This window comes from Molothrus aeneus, chromosome Z (assembly GCF_037042795.1).
Source record: "Molothrus aeneus isolate 106 chromosome Z, BPBGC_Maene_1.0, whole genome shotgun sequence".
Lineage (NCBI taxonomy): Eukaryota > Metazoa > Chordata > Aves > Passeriformes > Icteridae > Molothrus > Molothrus aeneus.
Genome location: NC_089680.1, coordinates 9,434,953 through 9,451,293, shown reverse-complemented (window position 1 = coordinate 9,451,293; position 16,341 = coordinate 9,434,953). Strand labels below are relative to the sequence as shown.

General features: G+C 44.9%; 2 protein-coding genes across 2 annotated transcripts in view; one reads left to right on the top strand and one right to left on the bottom strand.

Moving 5' to 3' along the window:
• Positions 1-5,963, top strand: part of PDZD2 (PDZ domain containing 2) — a 137,589-nt gene extending 131,626 nt beyond the window's left edge. The window contains exons 23-24 of the mRNA XM_066569531.1: positions 220-354; positions 1,742-5,963. Of these exons, the coding sequence (XP_066425628.1) occupies positions 220-354; positions 1,742-1,908 (302 nt within the window). The 3' untranslated portion in view covers positions 1,909-5,963. The remainder of the gene's footprint in view (positions 1-219; positions 355-1,741) is intronic.
• Positions 5,964-14,135: 8,172 nt separating this feature from the next.
• Positions 14,136-14,750, bottom strand: PMAIP1 (phorbol-12-myristate-13-acetate-induced protein 1). Its single transcript, XM_066569750.1, has 2 exons — positions 14,699-14,750; positions 14,136-14,335 (listed from the first exon to the last, which is right to left on the bottom strand). Exons 1-2 carry the CDS (start codon positions 14,748-14,750, stop codon positions 14,136-14,138), a joined length of 252 nt encoding a protein of 83 aa, XP_066425847.1.
• Positions 14,751-16,341: the final 1,591 nt, after the last annotated feature.

The window sequence follows — 16,341 nt, the reverse complement described above, 5'->3', positions numbered from 1 at the left end:
AAAATGAAAATGTCCCTGTGTGTAAATGCATTTTGTACTGTCTCCCATTTACAGCTACAATAGAACACCTTCCCTTCTGAGAAACTTGGTGTCATCCCCTAGTCTGAGTAACTGAACTCTCAATTGTCCTGACACTGCACCAAAAGCAAAAACCAACCAAACACAACTTGCTATTTACTGTTATCTGCAAAACAAGATGCTGTGCATGTTCAATTGCAGATCCAAACCTGGACATGAATGATGTCATCTGCGTTGAATTATTGAAAACCTCTGCTGGTTTGGGATTCAGTCTCGATGGTGGAAAAGCTTCCATTGCTGGAGATAAGCCCTTACTTGTAAAAAGGATATTTAAAGGTACTACATGCATGCAGTGGATGTTATCCCAGTTTTCCTTTTGTCTGTGCATTGTACAGACATTTCAATTACTGTGCTCAGCATTTTTTTGAAGCAAGGGTGGGTTTTGTGGCTCTCATTTATTGCCACTTACTAGGCCAAAGTGGTCATTAAAAGAAAAATGCTCCCGGGAATGGCTGGGGATTGCATCTGCTAGTAAATGTGGAGCAATCTGCTTTGCTAAGTATGGGTCTGTCCACTATTCTAGACATTAGACTACAGAAGCAATCATCTATACAGTGGTCTGAGACATTCATGCATTATCCAGTTCTCTTTTCTAAGAAATGCATAGTGCATATAATCAGCGTGGTACTGAAGCACCACCCTCCATTATACCCAGTTATGAATTTTACCATATTTCTGTCTTTTTGTTTTCTTTTAAAGTGTTATTATTGGGCTTTGCTAAGAATATGGGATATCTGTAGTCAGAAATTGCCGGTCGTGAGTGCTTTGTTTGTCAGCAGGTAGTTAAACTTACATGAACCACACATAGAAAGAAAAAAAATCCCAGAACTATGCTGTGACTTTCATATGTCACGTGTCAGTTTAGTGAAAAGAAAGACCCTTTCTGAAGGTGGCTGAAAACTCTGGATGAAACTACATGTACACAGCATTTTTACAGAATTACTTTTCAGTGATTAACTCCCTCATCAAGATAAAAAAAATCAAACACGTATTTACTGAATTACTTATCAGTTTGTGTGTGTGTGTGTGTGTGTGTGTGTGTTTTTTTTCCCTCCCTAAAAAGTGCTTCTTAGGGTAAAAGGCATGTTGAGTTTTTGAGCTTATTCTTTTACATCCTTACAAACAGTCCTTTTCCCCTCCCTGTGATGGCTCATGCTAGTTTAATTATCATTACAGAGAAGATACTTTCATCAGCAGTAAAGGGTATGCCTCTCTCTAAAAGCTTTCTGTGAGTGGTGTTTGGCCAAAGTTTGCTATCAGGGTTTGGTTTGTTCATCTCAAGTTTTACAGTCCGCTGCATTATTTGCCTATTACCCTGTTAAAGTTGAGAAAGTGCATCCATGCGACATATAACCTTCATGGTTATTTTATCAAACAGGTTTTCTTACAACTACAGAGATAACATTCAACATATGTCATACACTTATGTTGTTTCTTTCAAAACCAGACATCTTTTCTGAGAACAAGACTTTATCTTGGTTAAAACAACATTTTCTGTGAGATGCAGCATGGAGTAGCTTGCTAGAGCTGGTGTGAACATTAGTGACTTGTATTGAAATTGGATGAAGTTGGAAAAAATGGTTTATTGCATCCCAGTAGAAAGCAGATTTTTGTGGGCTCACTTCTTCTTTTAACACTGAGTTTTCCCCACTTTTGCTTCTAGGTGGTGCTGCGGAGCAATCTGGAAACATAGAAACTGGAGATGAAATTCTTGCTGTTAGTGGGAAGTCATTAATTGGGCTCATGCATTACGATGCCTGGAACATCATTAAATCTGTGCCAGAGGGGCCTGTTCAATTGCTAATCAGAAAACACAGAACTGCAGTATGATGGAAGCACTACGTCTAATCACACTTGCTAAGACAAACCATTTATAACCGTCTAAAAGCTGTCTTTGTTTATAAAGCCACACAGAAGTGTCTTAATGCTTTACAGAGAGGTGCTAAGAGCCTTGGAGAACCACTGAGCAAGCGTGTGATGAGCTTCAAAGATCTCACCTAATGATTGGGGATGAAGGAAGCCAAAAGTTAGAGACAATTTTGTATTATGTGGCAGTTTTATTGGAACTTCGAGACCTCTCCTGGGTTTGATTTAAAGTATTTTGACTGAGATAAATAACACTGTGCCTGTCCCTGATATTTTTAGTATCTTGCAGAGTGTTGGTAGTAGAACTTGTTGGTTGCCATCCTGTTGACAAGGGTGGATTTTAGATTGTACTATATCACTTAACTGTAATAAGACTTAAGGACACTTCCTTAGGGTCTGGTCCTTTTTTTTGTTGTAATAAGAGAATGTCTGGAACAATCTCACTTTATTCTTCTAAGTGCAGTTTTGCTAAAAGTGCATGACAAAAGAGTATAATTTTGCACAACTCGTATGCCTAAAATACAAGCATTTTATTGCAAAGCTGAAAAATCCTCTTAAAATTAATGAACTAACTCAGCATCCACCACAACTGAATCTACTTCTAGGTGCAACTTGTATCTGAAGACGTTTGGTGTTAATGCATTAGAAGTCTGTAAGAAAATCATGTCCATATAATAGGTGATTGTCCACCAAGATGTATACTGAGTTGTTAGTTATGATTAAAATGGGGGTGATAAAAAACTGGGGTCTGAATTTTCAAATTTAGGCTTCTAATGTTAGGCACCTTTAAAATATATATATTTTTAAAAGGGGGATAATTTCAGGTGCTGAGCACTTACAGATCCCACTTACAGATCACTTCAGTGACCGCCAAGAACGTCTTCAAGTTGGGCTGCTTTTATTTATCTTCAAGAGGTATAAGGCTGCCCAACTTGAAAGACCCAAGCTGAAAAGTGGTGATCTAAAAATGGGGATTATAACAGATTAAATCTGAGCTGGCCATATTTGTGGTGGCTTTTAATTGGTCTTTTTTGTTTCTCCTGTCCAGTATTTATTTTTGCTTGTGTGAGAGTGGGTTGAGGATATGTGTGTGGATGATGCAAGTACACCCAACTGCGTCAGGACTGGGCTGATACTGAGTGTTCTGGTGGTGAAACTGAAAACTGTTTGTGTATATGGGAGAAACCACGGTGTTGGGCACAGCAAAAGAGAAAGGGTTGCAATGCCACAGGAGCTTAGTTTGGATTTTCTCACCTCTACTCACAGAAGAGGTATCAGTAGTGGGCCATGCTGCTTAGTCTGCTGTGCTGGGAGGAGAGTGTATGGGTGCAAGAGATTAGACTCTGTTATTTCTCTTCCTACATCTGGGATAGCTAAACAACATAAAATGCATACAGGAGGAAATGGGCCAGTGTCCTTATCAGCTGAGAACAAGTTGTTTGTTCCACAGTGCTCAGGTTGTACATCACATTAGGCTGGAGACTGCTTGCAGCCAACATCCCCAAGGTGAAGAGTCCTCGGCCTGGAACCAGTCCAAGTCTGAAGTGCTGCCTCTGTTTTCAGTGAGCCAAGACACTGCATAGCTGTTAGAAAAAGGTCTGGGCTTGTCACTTGGCCCTTCCCCAAGATCATACTGTAGTTCAGTTTATTTACATTTATTCAGCAGTGCTTGAAGCAATTGCTTCCAGGTTAGTAGAGCACTCGCTTGGGCTCATCTCTGTGACAGCTTCATTAGACTTCAGCTCATGATGAGCAGAAGAAAATTCAGTTTTCTGCAAGTCAACCTGAGACCAGATGAATAGAAAAGCTGTGCAATGTTTGCCTAAAAATGAACAAATAGGTTTAATTCTTTTTCAGTGACGTATTAGCATGTGAATCCAGGGAGAGATGCAGCTTTTGGTTACAGGAAAGGCAATACTGTATGTACTCCTACAGCTACTTTGCCTGCAGGATTTCTGCTGAAACTAATTCAGGTTCAGTGCTGTGAGATGACTGTGGAGTTGGGTCCCCTGTGAACCCAAAGCTCAGCCACTCTGTCGGGACTGGTCCATGCCTCCAGTCACCTCTGTGGTGGGAGAGGCTTCAGGAGGATGCAGCTCTTAGGGCTGGAGGACCACACAGATTCCAGGCCTGTGATGGGATAGAAGAGGTTACCCCTGCATATTTGCTGAAAAACAGGGAGAAGATAATTCAGCAGGGACAGCTGAATGGTGAGGCCTTGTTCAGGAATGACCAAAATCCGACTGTAATAGAGTGTATAATAGATACATAAAATGCATGTGGAATTTAATGCAGCATAGTGAATGCATACCTGTATACGTATAATACGTGCAGTGCAGTACTGACTTTTTGCTACTTTAATGTGGTAAATCACAGTTGTGTTTTAGGCAATGGCATTTTTTTCAGTCCACAGTCTAGAATTCCGAAGGTTCCATCGCAGGGAGGCATATATCTCCCTCACTCCTAAACCAGTGTGAGCTCAAAGGTAGTCTTCATTTTGTAAATTAAAGTTACTTTGAGGTGTCTTAAGATGATACGTGGTGGTATTTTCAGATGCTTATTTGCAGGTACTGTTCATTGTGAGTGATTTAGAAGGCTTTTTTTTCAGTAATCAGATACTGTTCAGTATTTTATTTTACATGCACGTAGATAAGTATTGGCTGAGTAACAGCAAACAGAAATGGGGATTTTTGTGTGTGATTCAGTAGTAGCTATAATTTAAAAGATAGTTTAATGTTTTAAATCTGATAATAGTTACTATGGGTAGAAAGATAACACTTCTCTACTAACATTAGAGCAAGCAGAAGAATTGTATTTAACCCTGATTGTTTCTGTTCCTGAAAATACCTTTTCTTTTTCCTTGTGGAAGAACAACATCTTCACTGGTGTTGGTATGATTACAGTAGCATTTCCTGACATCTCTCTTGGGGTGACATGCCCTGAAAACGCTCCAGGATTTATGCAGTATGGGTGTCTGCTTTATTGCAGACAAGATGTTTAGACCAAGCAGATGTAGTAAAGTTTTGGTTACACACCTAGCAAAGTAAATGTTCTTTTTCTGAGAGCCTGGTTGCACTAAAATGATGGAGGATGTTGCATTAGTTCATCAGTATTCAGTAGGATCACAACCATTTTTGGCCTTGCTGTTTGCATATCAGTCCCCATGGTGATCCTTCACCCTGCTGGAGTGTTGGGCAAACTCTAGGAGAGCAGTGACTTGGCAGCTACATCCTAGAAGACCAAAAAATCAAGATGAAATTATGCACTTCTTCATCAGGGAGCTGAAGGCATTCCAGACAAGGGGAGTTTGCTCCTAGATGGAGAAGGTTTAGGGCTTTGGTGCATCCAGGCCTGGGGCAGCTGAAGGGGCACATCATGGATATGAGAGCAGTGAGATACTGCCATTGCATATTCTGCAACCTTTTGTACCTGGAAGCTCTTTCCAGCTTCTCTAGGGACTGCATCTGTACTGAAAGCTCTGAGATTAGGGAGGGAAAAACATTTGATCATTTTCTCGCTAAAAAAAAAAAAAAACCAATAGAAGGACAGATAAATATTAAGAAATTGTTAAGTGATTCGTATTTCCTAATGACCCTCACTTAAAATTAACCCTGATAAATGTTCTGCAGTGGTTCTTGTCAAATACTGAAGTAAGTATTCCCAGATGGGAATGTTTACCTGTTTCTATGTTTAGGTTATGTAAATGTACAAGTGAAAATATTGATGAAGAGTAGACTAGCTCATGAGAGAAATGGGGATCCCACTGTAGGTAGATTTTGTGTGTTAGTCTGATACACTTATTGTATAATATTGTATATTTACACTTTTATTTATATAAATAAAACTTCTTTTAATTAAAACTGTTTAATATGTCTTGTATATTACAAAAAAGTCAGTGCAATAACATGAAATAGATTGTACATTTTTTGATTTCTGTCCCTTCTATGTCTATCTGTATTGCCATTAGCTGTTTTGCTTGGGTTTTTTAGTGATTTTGAAAATAAATTGTATCCTTAGTACTCCTCTAGATATTTAATTTGTTATGCCAGACTCTTTCTGGTCCACAGTTGGAACTGGCATCACAGGGACAAACATGTCAGGGAGAGCAATGAATGACTATGTAAATGCTATCCAGGTGTGCATCTAAGCTAGAACGAAAATAGCACCCTCTTAAAAACTGCCAGTGTGAAGAGGACTCAGGCATTTAAGAAGTGGTATGAGATGTTCTATAAAACCTGCTTCGGTATCTTGTTTTTTCCTGCCCCTGTTCCAGGAAAATGTGGAGTTTCCATCAAAGCAGCAGTCCCTGGAGCATGCTGCCTATAAACTGTACCTCCTGCCCAGACCCTGGGCTGTAAGAGAATGGATTGTATATGTAGAGAATAATTTTATAAAGCTAGGCCTAACCTGGAGTTTGTTCTAGTTTCCCACCTAGTCTGGGGATAAAGTTCCCTTCAAAGCCACAGTGAGCTGGTGGTGGAACAGGCTGGGCTGGAGATACTCTCTGGATGGAGTGGAGCTGAAGTGGAGCTCATAGTGGGAGGTGGAGATCACAGCCTCCAGACTGGGGAGGTTTGCATCAAGTGGGCCACTCTTAGACACAAGTCACTTCACAGTCACTGCACAGGCAGGTGGAAGCAAGCCTTCCTCATGGAAAGATGAGCCAGCCCAGAAAGTTCTCCTCTCAGCCGCCCTGATGTGTGGAATGCCGGAGGTGCCCAAAATGGTTACGGCTGCCTGGCAGCACACAGACACGTCAGCTGGTTGCTGCGGGGAAGGCTGAGCTGGAGGAAGGGCCTGGTGAGTTGGAGTGTTTCTATCTGCACTGCAGGCGCGTGTGCATTGCTCTCTGTTTGCCTGCTGGGTTGGGTGCTTGCAGCAGCACTCCCACATGGCACAGGGCAGTCCTGACCTTTCCCTGCTGTACCCATGGCACTCGCCTGCACCTTGTGCCAGGCCTGGCAAGCCTCACCATTTCCTGCTGTGCACGGTGCTGCCTGGAAGGGCCAGGTGCGGTTTTGTGCGAGGGGAAGGAAGGCATTTGCCCTCCTATGCCAGTGGTGCAGAGGGCATTTCCCTCGTGCCCAGGTTTGTGCCCCAGAAGCCGCTGGGTTTGCTTTCGGTTTCCTTCTCTGGGTGCCACGCTGCGAGGGTGCAAGCGAGCAAGGACCTCGTGAGGAGGGATAAGCCCGCAGCTTCTGCTGACTCATCTTGTGGGAAAGGCCAGTGTGGCTGGCTCCCAGCCTGCCCTATGGGCACGTGGGCTCTTTCCTGGGCTGGAGGGGAAGAGGAGGAGCCTTGTGGTATACCAGTTTTCCATTTGGCTTGGGACCCTTTTTTTCCTTCTCCCTCTCCCTTGCACACAGCCATGATGATGAAGGATGTGCTGTTGTGTAGTGAAAGTGTGCAAGGCATAAAACCAGCAGGTGGGGAAGGAGATGGATGGGAAGCTGTGGGATGGTGTGTGCGGTCCCCTCAAGCTTGGTTCAACACATCTGTCCCCAGCTGGAGCCTGGCTTCTCCCCCCAGTGCCGCACGGTGAAAAGGAAGAAGATATTTTCAGTCATGATTTCCTCTGCCTTTCCGCTCCCCTTGCTGTCACCAGTTCTGGGCCAGCCCAGCTCCTCTCCTCTCTTTCACTGACTCCCCCTTATCCATCTTCCTGTCTGTCCTGACTTCTCCAACACATGGCATGAGATGGGGTCAGCAGGGCTCAAACCTCCAAGCAGCCTGCCTCTTGTCAGATTAGTCTTTATTATCTTTAATTGAAATCTTAATTGCAAAAGTCAGTAGCTAAGTAAAGAGGAATACAAAAGCAAGAAGATGCAATGAACTTACCTGTAAATGAATTAGTACATGTGACTTCATTTATCCACCAAGACTTGTGAAGTACTAGAAAATTTTTACTTCTCTCAGTTGTGAAAGCCTTAGGGCACAGGAAAATGAGGAACTTGAAACATGATTCTACCTAAAAAGTTGCATTTCATTTCTCTTTTTTTTACAGCTTTGCTGCTCTCCTGCTCCCTGTTGGCATCACTGAATGCAATCTGAATAGGGTCTGTGATTCAGGTGTATCTGTTCCTTCATCTCTATTTCCAGGAATGTATCAAAAATGCCACTTTACCACATTTGGCCAGATGCTAATGGTCACTGTCCCCAGGCTGGGATGCTATAATGGAGAGCCCTTGGGGAGAAGTTTCCCACAGGCTACCCTGGAGTCTGTGGCTGGCCAGGACCAGGGCAGGTGGTGGCTGGTATGACGCCCATGAACACAGAGAAGTGATGCCACAGGGCAGCACGTCACTGACAAAATGACAAAAAGAAGTAAAATCTTCCCAGACCATGGCCCTGGCCTCATTTTGTGGTGCCCATGGCCATGCAGGGTCAGCACAGAGCCAGCCATAGCTGCCCAGGTGGCACATCCACGCTGCTGCCTCTGTGCTGCCAGTCCCTGGCCCATACCTTCTTGCCTGGTGCTGGGAGATTTTTGGTCCAGCGTTTGGGTGCTTGATTTTTTCCTTTCTATGCAATACTGGGTTGTGTAACTGCTTTTGCAGTCCCTTCTTCCTGTGTCGAGCAGCCTCTTACCAACAGATGCCTGGGGAGCGAATCATCTGCATTATCTAGGACTGATTCCCCACCACTTCTGTTAAATGAGTTGTTTCTTCTTCCCAGGAGCATGGCTGATACTAGACTGTCTGGATCAGCCTTTAGTAAAAGCCCGTTTTGGACTCTGTTTATAGGGAAAGCCAGTCATGACTTCCTCTTTCATGTAGCTGTGTTTATTAAAGCACTTGACCCAGCTAAAAGACTTCACAAATTAATAATGATTGCAATGATTAAGTTCCTTACCTTTACAAAACCCCCCACTTTTAATGATGATATGAAAGAACATTTCATGCAAATGAATATCATTCCCTAAAACAAGGAGTTGCCCTTCAATCCCACAGAGTGTAAAGCTGTGACTAAGAGGATATTTTGTGTCAGTCAGGGTATTTTGTGAAGTTAGTCAATATTAAATGCAGAATTTCCTGCATTTCACTGATAGTTGCATATGTGCTGGCCTCACCCCTCTGTGCAGCTGAATCAGTCTGATACCGTTGCACTGAGCAAACAAGTTACCTGGTTCTGAAGTTGCTTGGATTTTTCTCTACATACCAAAGTAATTTCCTTGATGTGCTGTGGTGGTGCTGGATAATGTCCAGTGTCCGGCTGCTCTTGTCAAGAATTTCCCCCTAATTCCTGATCCCAAGCAGGGCAGACATGACTGTGGCCTCCTGCCTTTTTTGCAGCTTTGTCACATCCCTGTCAGGAGCACAAAGGGAAAGGTGGGAAGCAGAATGCTCCCCTTAATTTCTGCCATGCAGTAGGGATCTGGAATCCCAGCTTGGACCCAGGAGCTGAGAGAGGTAGTGCCAGTATCCTATTATTGGCCTTATTCAGGGGTGCTGCTGAAAGTAATTTTTTTCTCAGATTTGCAAGCTGACTTGTCCACTTCAAAGTGTTCCTTGTCCCTTCAAGTGATGACCATGTCATGAAGGAGCTGAGCTTCTGAACCTCATGGTGCTCCCACCGTCCTTCCATGGGGATGAGGGAATGACACCAAAGCCACCAAAAACGAAATGGCTGAAGATGAAATAGCTGAAACGGATTAATTTATTTATTTGTTTATTTATTTATTTATTTATTCATTTATTTATTTATTTATTTAATGGGATATCTCCTGTTGCTGAAGGAGTTACACCAACCTCCACGCTTTCAGTGGGCTGGTGAGAATTGCATTGCAAAGAGCCCATGCGTGAGAAGGCAGGGCAGCCTTGGTGTGGCCTGTTTGTTACATGGGCCAGACAATGCCCTGACGCACTTGGGTGAGGACCCTTGTTTACAGCTGTAACAGATTTTGGGACTATTGCTCACTGACAGCCCCACCATCAGACAGTCACCTGCTTCAGGGGAAACCCTGCCAGACTGAAAGGCAATGCATTATATCCCCAGCTCTTCCTGCCCGGCCTCCTTACGCCTATGTGGATGCACATCATGCCCTCACACCCTCTTGTGTTAATGGGAGGAAAGTGATTCAACTTAGTCCCATCCAGCAGTGTCTACTAAAAATAATGAGCAGCATATGAGACATTGTTTTTCAGCTGATTTGCAAAAACATTTCATGAGGGGAAGAGGAAGTATCTCCTTGTCTGGCACTTTGTTTGGTAAATACCACTTGTGCATCCAGTCTCAGGTGTGAAGGCATGAGCGGGCTGAGGGGGCCAAGCTGGTTTTCACTTGGGGGACCACAGTGCAAACACCACCCAGGGCTGCACTCCAGTCAGATGCTTTGGTAAATGGAGAGTGTTATAGGGTGGCAATTCTGTCAGTTTGTTCGCCAGGTGGGTTTGTTTTGCTTTTTTGATATCAGATGCTTGTGGGTGAGTCAAGTGCATTTAGATTGCAATGCCATGCCCCAGTGATAGGATTTTTTTTCCCCCTGCCCTTTAGGGAGGAGCAGGTCACAAGCATCATACTATGTGGGTGACTGGACACTGCTCTGGAGGGCTGGAGAGGGGCCAGATTCCATTGGGAAGCAGGTGAGAGTGTCTGAATGTTTTCACAAGTCTGATCAGTCATGCAAGTATGATTTTCTGGTGACACTTTGCAAAACCAGACCTCTGTGCAGCCCCTACACTAGCACTTTTCACCGGACTGATGCCCTCCAAAATAAAAATCTTCCTGGCTTCTGCTGGTGACTAAGTGGGAAAGAACAGGGAGTTGCATCTCTTTGGGATTTTTTTCTGGTTATTAGAAACAAGTCCGTTTGGCCCAGAAGTTCTTAATCCTCCTTGAACATGAGCTACAGGGATGTGCTCCTTGCCTGTGAAGCTGGGAAAAAGCAGCACAGTGAGTGAGCAGGGAGCCTGCTGATGTGCTTGGCATAGCAGGAGAGGACCTCAGGCTCTCCTCTGCAGAGACACATCTTTGGGTCCCAGCATTGGGGAAGAAGAATGTGCTCTGCAATATCCCCCTGTTATTCTCTTGTGATAAGCAGCATCATTTCCCACTCTTCCCAAACTCCAGCTTCGAACTGTGGAGAAAGTAAAACTTTGCCTGACAAAATGCTGTATTCCTTTCTGCCTGCATTTTGGACAAAACCCTTAACTTGGATGTCTATCCTTTACGAGGAACACTCCTTCACAAAGCTGCAGCTACTCTGGTAGAAGTAATGGGCCCCCAGTGCCACCCAAATATTCTGCAGCCAGTAGTTAACAAAAAATACTAGAATAGGTGTCTCATTTTGAAGTTCAAGGTCATGGTTATGGTTTTCTTTTTTCCCTCTTAAAGGCAGAAGGCAAAGCCAAATCTACCAAAGCATACCTGCTGGCACTCTGCTCTTGCCCTCCTGCTTTTGCCTGCTGACATGGAAGGAATTTGCATAATAAAGCCATGCTTTCACAATCCACAAAAGAAAACCCGAGTGACAGCAACCTTTGTGACTCATTTTTCTTGTAAACACTTTGTATTTATTATCTTAGCAAGAACTCAAGACATACATGTGTGAGGCATACAGCAGCACATCTGGCACGCATCCAGAACAGGCCTTAAGGAAAACAAACTCATGTTGATAAAGTCAAAAGCAGATCCTTTGCAGAAGTAACAAAAGAAATCTAGGGTGGACATCAGCAAGCACTTGGTCATATACTGGCACTGACCTCTTGCATCTGTGCCTTTTTCCTCAGTTCCTGTTGAACACTGCCGTTCTTAACAATGCATAGAAAAACCTAAAACATTTCAAAAAAAACAAATAGTCTTTGCATAACCAGGCAGACAAATACTGTGCTAACAGTAAACTTGGATATCCCCATGACAATGCATTTATGAGTATATTTTTTTGGTAATATTTATATGTGCTACAGCCTGAAGAACGGGGTAGGTTCTACAACTCCACACCTCATTTCCTGTGGACTTTGCAAGTAGCATGCATTGAACAGAACAGTTTTATTCACATACTCTTCAGCTACTAATGTGAATGCTAATGCTGAATTCTCCTGAGTTCCAGACAGGCATGGTCATTGTTCAGTGTCCTTGATGAAGATTCCAAGACTCCACCAAGCGCAGGATACACAACAGCAACCCTTCTTATGACGCTGAAGCTGTCTTTGATGAAGTTCTGCCCAGCTGCATGCAGTGCTAGTCTGGGAGCTGGTGTTCTGCTGGTCTGAAACTCTTTGCCTTTATTTTTTAGTACCTGAAAAACTGACCTATGTACATGTCAGTAAAATGCACTGCTTTGCAGTATGAGATAAATAACAACTATTTTTGAAATATTGTATTCTCCCTGAAAAGGTACTGGCTAGCTTAGAGGAGAAGGGAACCATGCATGTGGCTCAAGCCAAGAGCAAATCTCCCTGTAATGCCACTGGGATGGATGGGGTTAAGTCTTCCACGTGGAAAGAAGGCAAAGTCAGTCAGCTTCTGCTCAGTGACAGAAGTCAGTGTCAATATAACAGCCCCTGCACAGCTGGTTGTGAGAGTGACCAGAGTTACAAAATGACAACTTTGCAAAGGCAGATTAAGAAGATATAACAGAAAAATAAATTATAAATACAAACAAGAATTCACCACAAGACAGGAGAAGACGTAATTTGAATAGACAAAAATAACAAAGTGTAACTATAAAGCCTTAAAAATTCAAATGTGCTTATATACAAGGGTAGTTAAGAGAAGGAACTCTCACCAGTGACCTTAGAGGTAGTTATGAAACAGCTTCAGCCTTTTTCTTGCTATCTTGGACCCATGAAAAGTACTGTTTAGGATGGAGCCTGACATGAACGGAGTAGCAAAGTTACTGTTTGCCTTCACAGCAAGGAACATGTTTAATTCAGCTCCTCTGAAGCCAGCCAAAGGTAATATCCCCTCAGTGAGATGGGTCATTCCCACGAAAGCCCTCAGTGGTGATGATGCATCACCATCCACTGGATGTGCTGCCTCAGCTCCACCATTCTGGAACTGAGATGACGAGGCCATGAAATGAAATGGAAAGAAAGTACAAGGTAAGAACCTTTGTCCATAAGTATAATTAAACATTCAAAAATCTAAGGCTACTTTCTTGTATAATGGAAATGCTCAATTCTATTGATATTATTTCTTCAAAGAGAGGTAGTTGCTTTCTTTGAATAAATAACATTCTCAGCAAAACTTGAGATTCAACTTTAGGATCTACTTCTATTGAAGTTATTTTGTTACTTATAAAGACACAGCAGAATTGTACTGTTATCAAGAAATTCTTTGTAATATTGAAAGAATCCTTCCACAATTACCTATGTATCTGTGTATGTGTAATATATATTCAGATACATATCTTATATAATGCCAAAGTATGCTTCCCTCTCTGAAGCATGATTTATTTCCTTTATCATCAGAAAATATTATCCTTTTTTTTGTTTATATAATACCATTTTATATTTAGTTTTGTCATGTTTTGAACATTTTTTCATACTGTGTTTTGAGATTAAACAAACAGTTTTTGGTGAATAGTTCTATTAAATATTCATGACATGCACTAGCAGTGCACACATTTATATTTTATGTATACATACTATATATATATAAACTTATGCTATAGATTAGAGCTATGCAACACTGTATTAATTAATAGAATTATGACTTTTAGTCTGCAAAACAGCATCCTGTAACAATAACTTTCCAATAAAGATAGCGGTTGTCTTTAACGGATTTAATAAACACCACGAGATCCCTGTCCAGCAGGATCTGGAGATCACTTCAGAGAAGAGGAGCAGTCAAAGGTCAGCAACTGGCTTCTTCTTCTGTGTGGTATTTGATCCCAAGTTCCAACAGACTGACACTTTTTTTTTTGCGTCATCCTGTAGGTGGACTGAGCTCCTTGGTGAAACATGGCTATGGGACATGAGGACCCGAGGGTGACTGGGGAAACCAGGTTCTGAAAGCATTCTCAGACCATGGTGAAGGGCAAGTTCAGTCTTGTCCCAAATCTCCCCACGTCACCAGCTCACCCCAAGTCAACACTGCACAGTTTAGGGGCTCAGCCCATCATTATCTTTTTTCCCCACCTGGCATTCATATGCCAGAATTGCTGTAACATTCTTCAGAGAAAACATGTGATAGCCATCCTCGAGCAGCTGCAGTCACCCAAATACAGCGCAGCGAGATTTGAGGTTTCTTCATCTCCCAATGTCTGTGGAGCCTCTTCTTCCGAACCCACAAAGCCAAGGTCCTCCTCCGTTCCGCTCGCTGTGTCCGCGGGCAGCCCACGTTCCGGGGCAGAAGAGCTTGGCCAGCAGGTTCAGGAGCCTCTGCCGCAGGTCCCACCTGTCGCCGATGCGGGTCAGCTCCAGGGCGCACTCCACCGCCGCCTCTCGCCCTGCGGAAACGCGCCTGCTTAGCGCTTTCATGAGATCCCCACAGCGCGGTACCTTTTTGCCCAACGTTTTACTCTTTCCTCATCACGAAGCACACCCCACCCCGCACCCTTTCTGCCCCCCACTCGCTGGGAGCAGCAGCTGGATCCCTCTCACCTCCACACGGGCTCCCGCAGCCGCGCCGGGCGCTGGCCGCCCACCCGGTGCTGGAGCCGGGCAGCAGCGCCCGGGCGCAGGACGGTGCGTCCCTGCTCTGCCCCGTCCCTGCCCCTCTGCCTCTGTCCCTGTCGCTGTCCCTGCTCTGTCGCGTCGCTGTCCCATGCCATGCCGTCCCATCCCCCCTCTTTCCCTTCACCCTGCGGTACCTGCAGGAGCGGCAGGCGGCGCGGCTTTGCGCGGGGTCCGGCCAGGCATCATCGCGGCGGCGGGACGGGGCTCGGCGGGGCACGGAGGCTCCGGGGCTCGGCGAGGTTCGGCACGGGGCGCCCAGGCTCGGTTCGGCGGGGCACGGAGCGCCCAGGCTCGGCGGGACGCGGAGAGCTCCGGCTCGGTTCGGCGGGGCACGGAGCGCTCGAGCTGCTCTCGGTCCGGTGGCAGCAGCGTTCTGCCGGCACGGGGGCGGAGCGCGGCCCTAAAAGGGCGGCTGCGAGTCCAGCGGGGATTTCCCTCGGCCCTGACGTAGCGAAAAGGCGCGGGGATCCCTCCCCCCGCGCCCGGCGGGCAGGCGGTGGCGTGCCCGGGCGGCGCGGGGCCACGGCCGGGACACCGCCCACGCTGCCGGCCCGGAAAGGGCTGGAGGGATGCGATGTGCGGGGCAGGAGGAGATGGGAGGATGGGCTGTGCTCCGGGCAGGCGAGGTGGAGGGATGGGGAGTGCTAAGGGAAAAAGGGATGGAGGTGTGGGGTGGGCTTGAGGTGGGTCAGAGGAGATGAACGGTGGGGTTTGCATCATCTGGGTAAGAAGAGGCAGAGGAGCGAGGTGGCCTTGCTCTAGGCAAAGAGAGATGGGAGGGTGGGCTGTGCTTGTGGTGGTTCTGGAAAGATGGACAGGGTTGCAATGATGATGCTGAGGAAGAAGAGGTGGAAGGATGAAGAGTGCTGGGACAAGCAGAAGAAACAGATAGGGTGTGTTATCACAGAAGTTTAGAATAGTTTGATTTGGAAGGAATTTCTTAAAGGTTGTCTAGATCAGCAGCATTGTATTTTGCTGCTTGTAGCCACAAAGACAGAAAGATCTTCAACTAGATCAGGTTGCTCTAAGCCCCATTCAACCTAATCCTCAATGTTTCCCAGGATGGAACCTCCACCACCTCTCTGGGCAACCTGTGCTGGTACTTCACCATACAAATGCAAAACTTCTTCCTTATAGTTAATCTAATCAATGCACTACTAGTTTAAACCATTACCCTTTGTCCTATTGCAAAAGGCCCTTCTAAAATATCTGTCCCAGATTTTCTTATAGGCCTCCTCCAGGTACTGGAAGGCTGCAATAAAGAATCCCCAGAGCCTCCTTTTGACCAGGCTGAGCAACCCCAATCTCTAAACCTTCTTTCAATTCAAAGTGATGGTGACCTTGCCCTCAAACCAAGCACAGGGAAACAAGCTAGCCCATACTCATGTACCGTTTGAAACAGCTTGGGGCCACACCCCCAGCCACTGCTGGATCTTCCCTGTGGAAGGGCAGGGTCTGCATGGCATGGCTCTGGCTGACACATGCCCAGGCACACTTACCTGTGCTGGCTAATTTTAGATGCTCTTGCTTTTTGCAAGAAGCAAGAGCTGGAAAAATGTCACCCTCAAGTCTTTGTGATTGTTGCAGAATGTTGGGAGAGCTGCCAGTGATACGTGGATCTCTCATCTGCCTCCCTTCTCTCAGAGAGGTGATATTTCATGTTGTGACACATGCCATGGACTTCTGCTTTTAGGGGAAAATTAAAACTGCTTGATGTAAAGAAAGCACAGATGGGTCAGACATAACAAAGGACTGATTTGTGGCTGAAAGTCAGTGA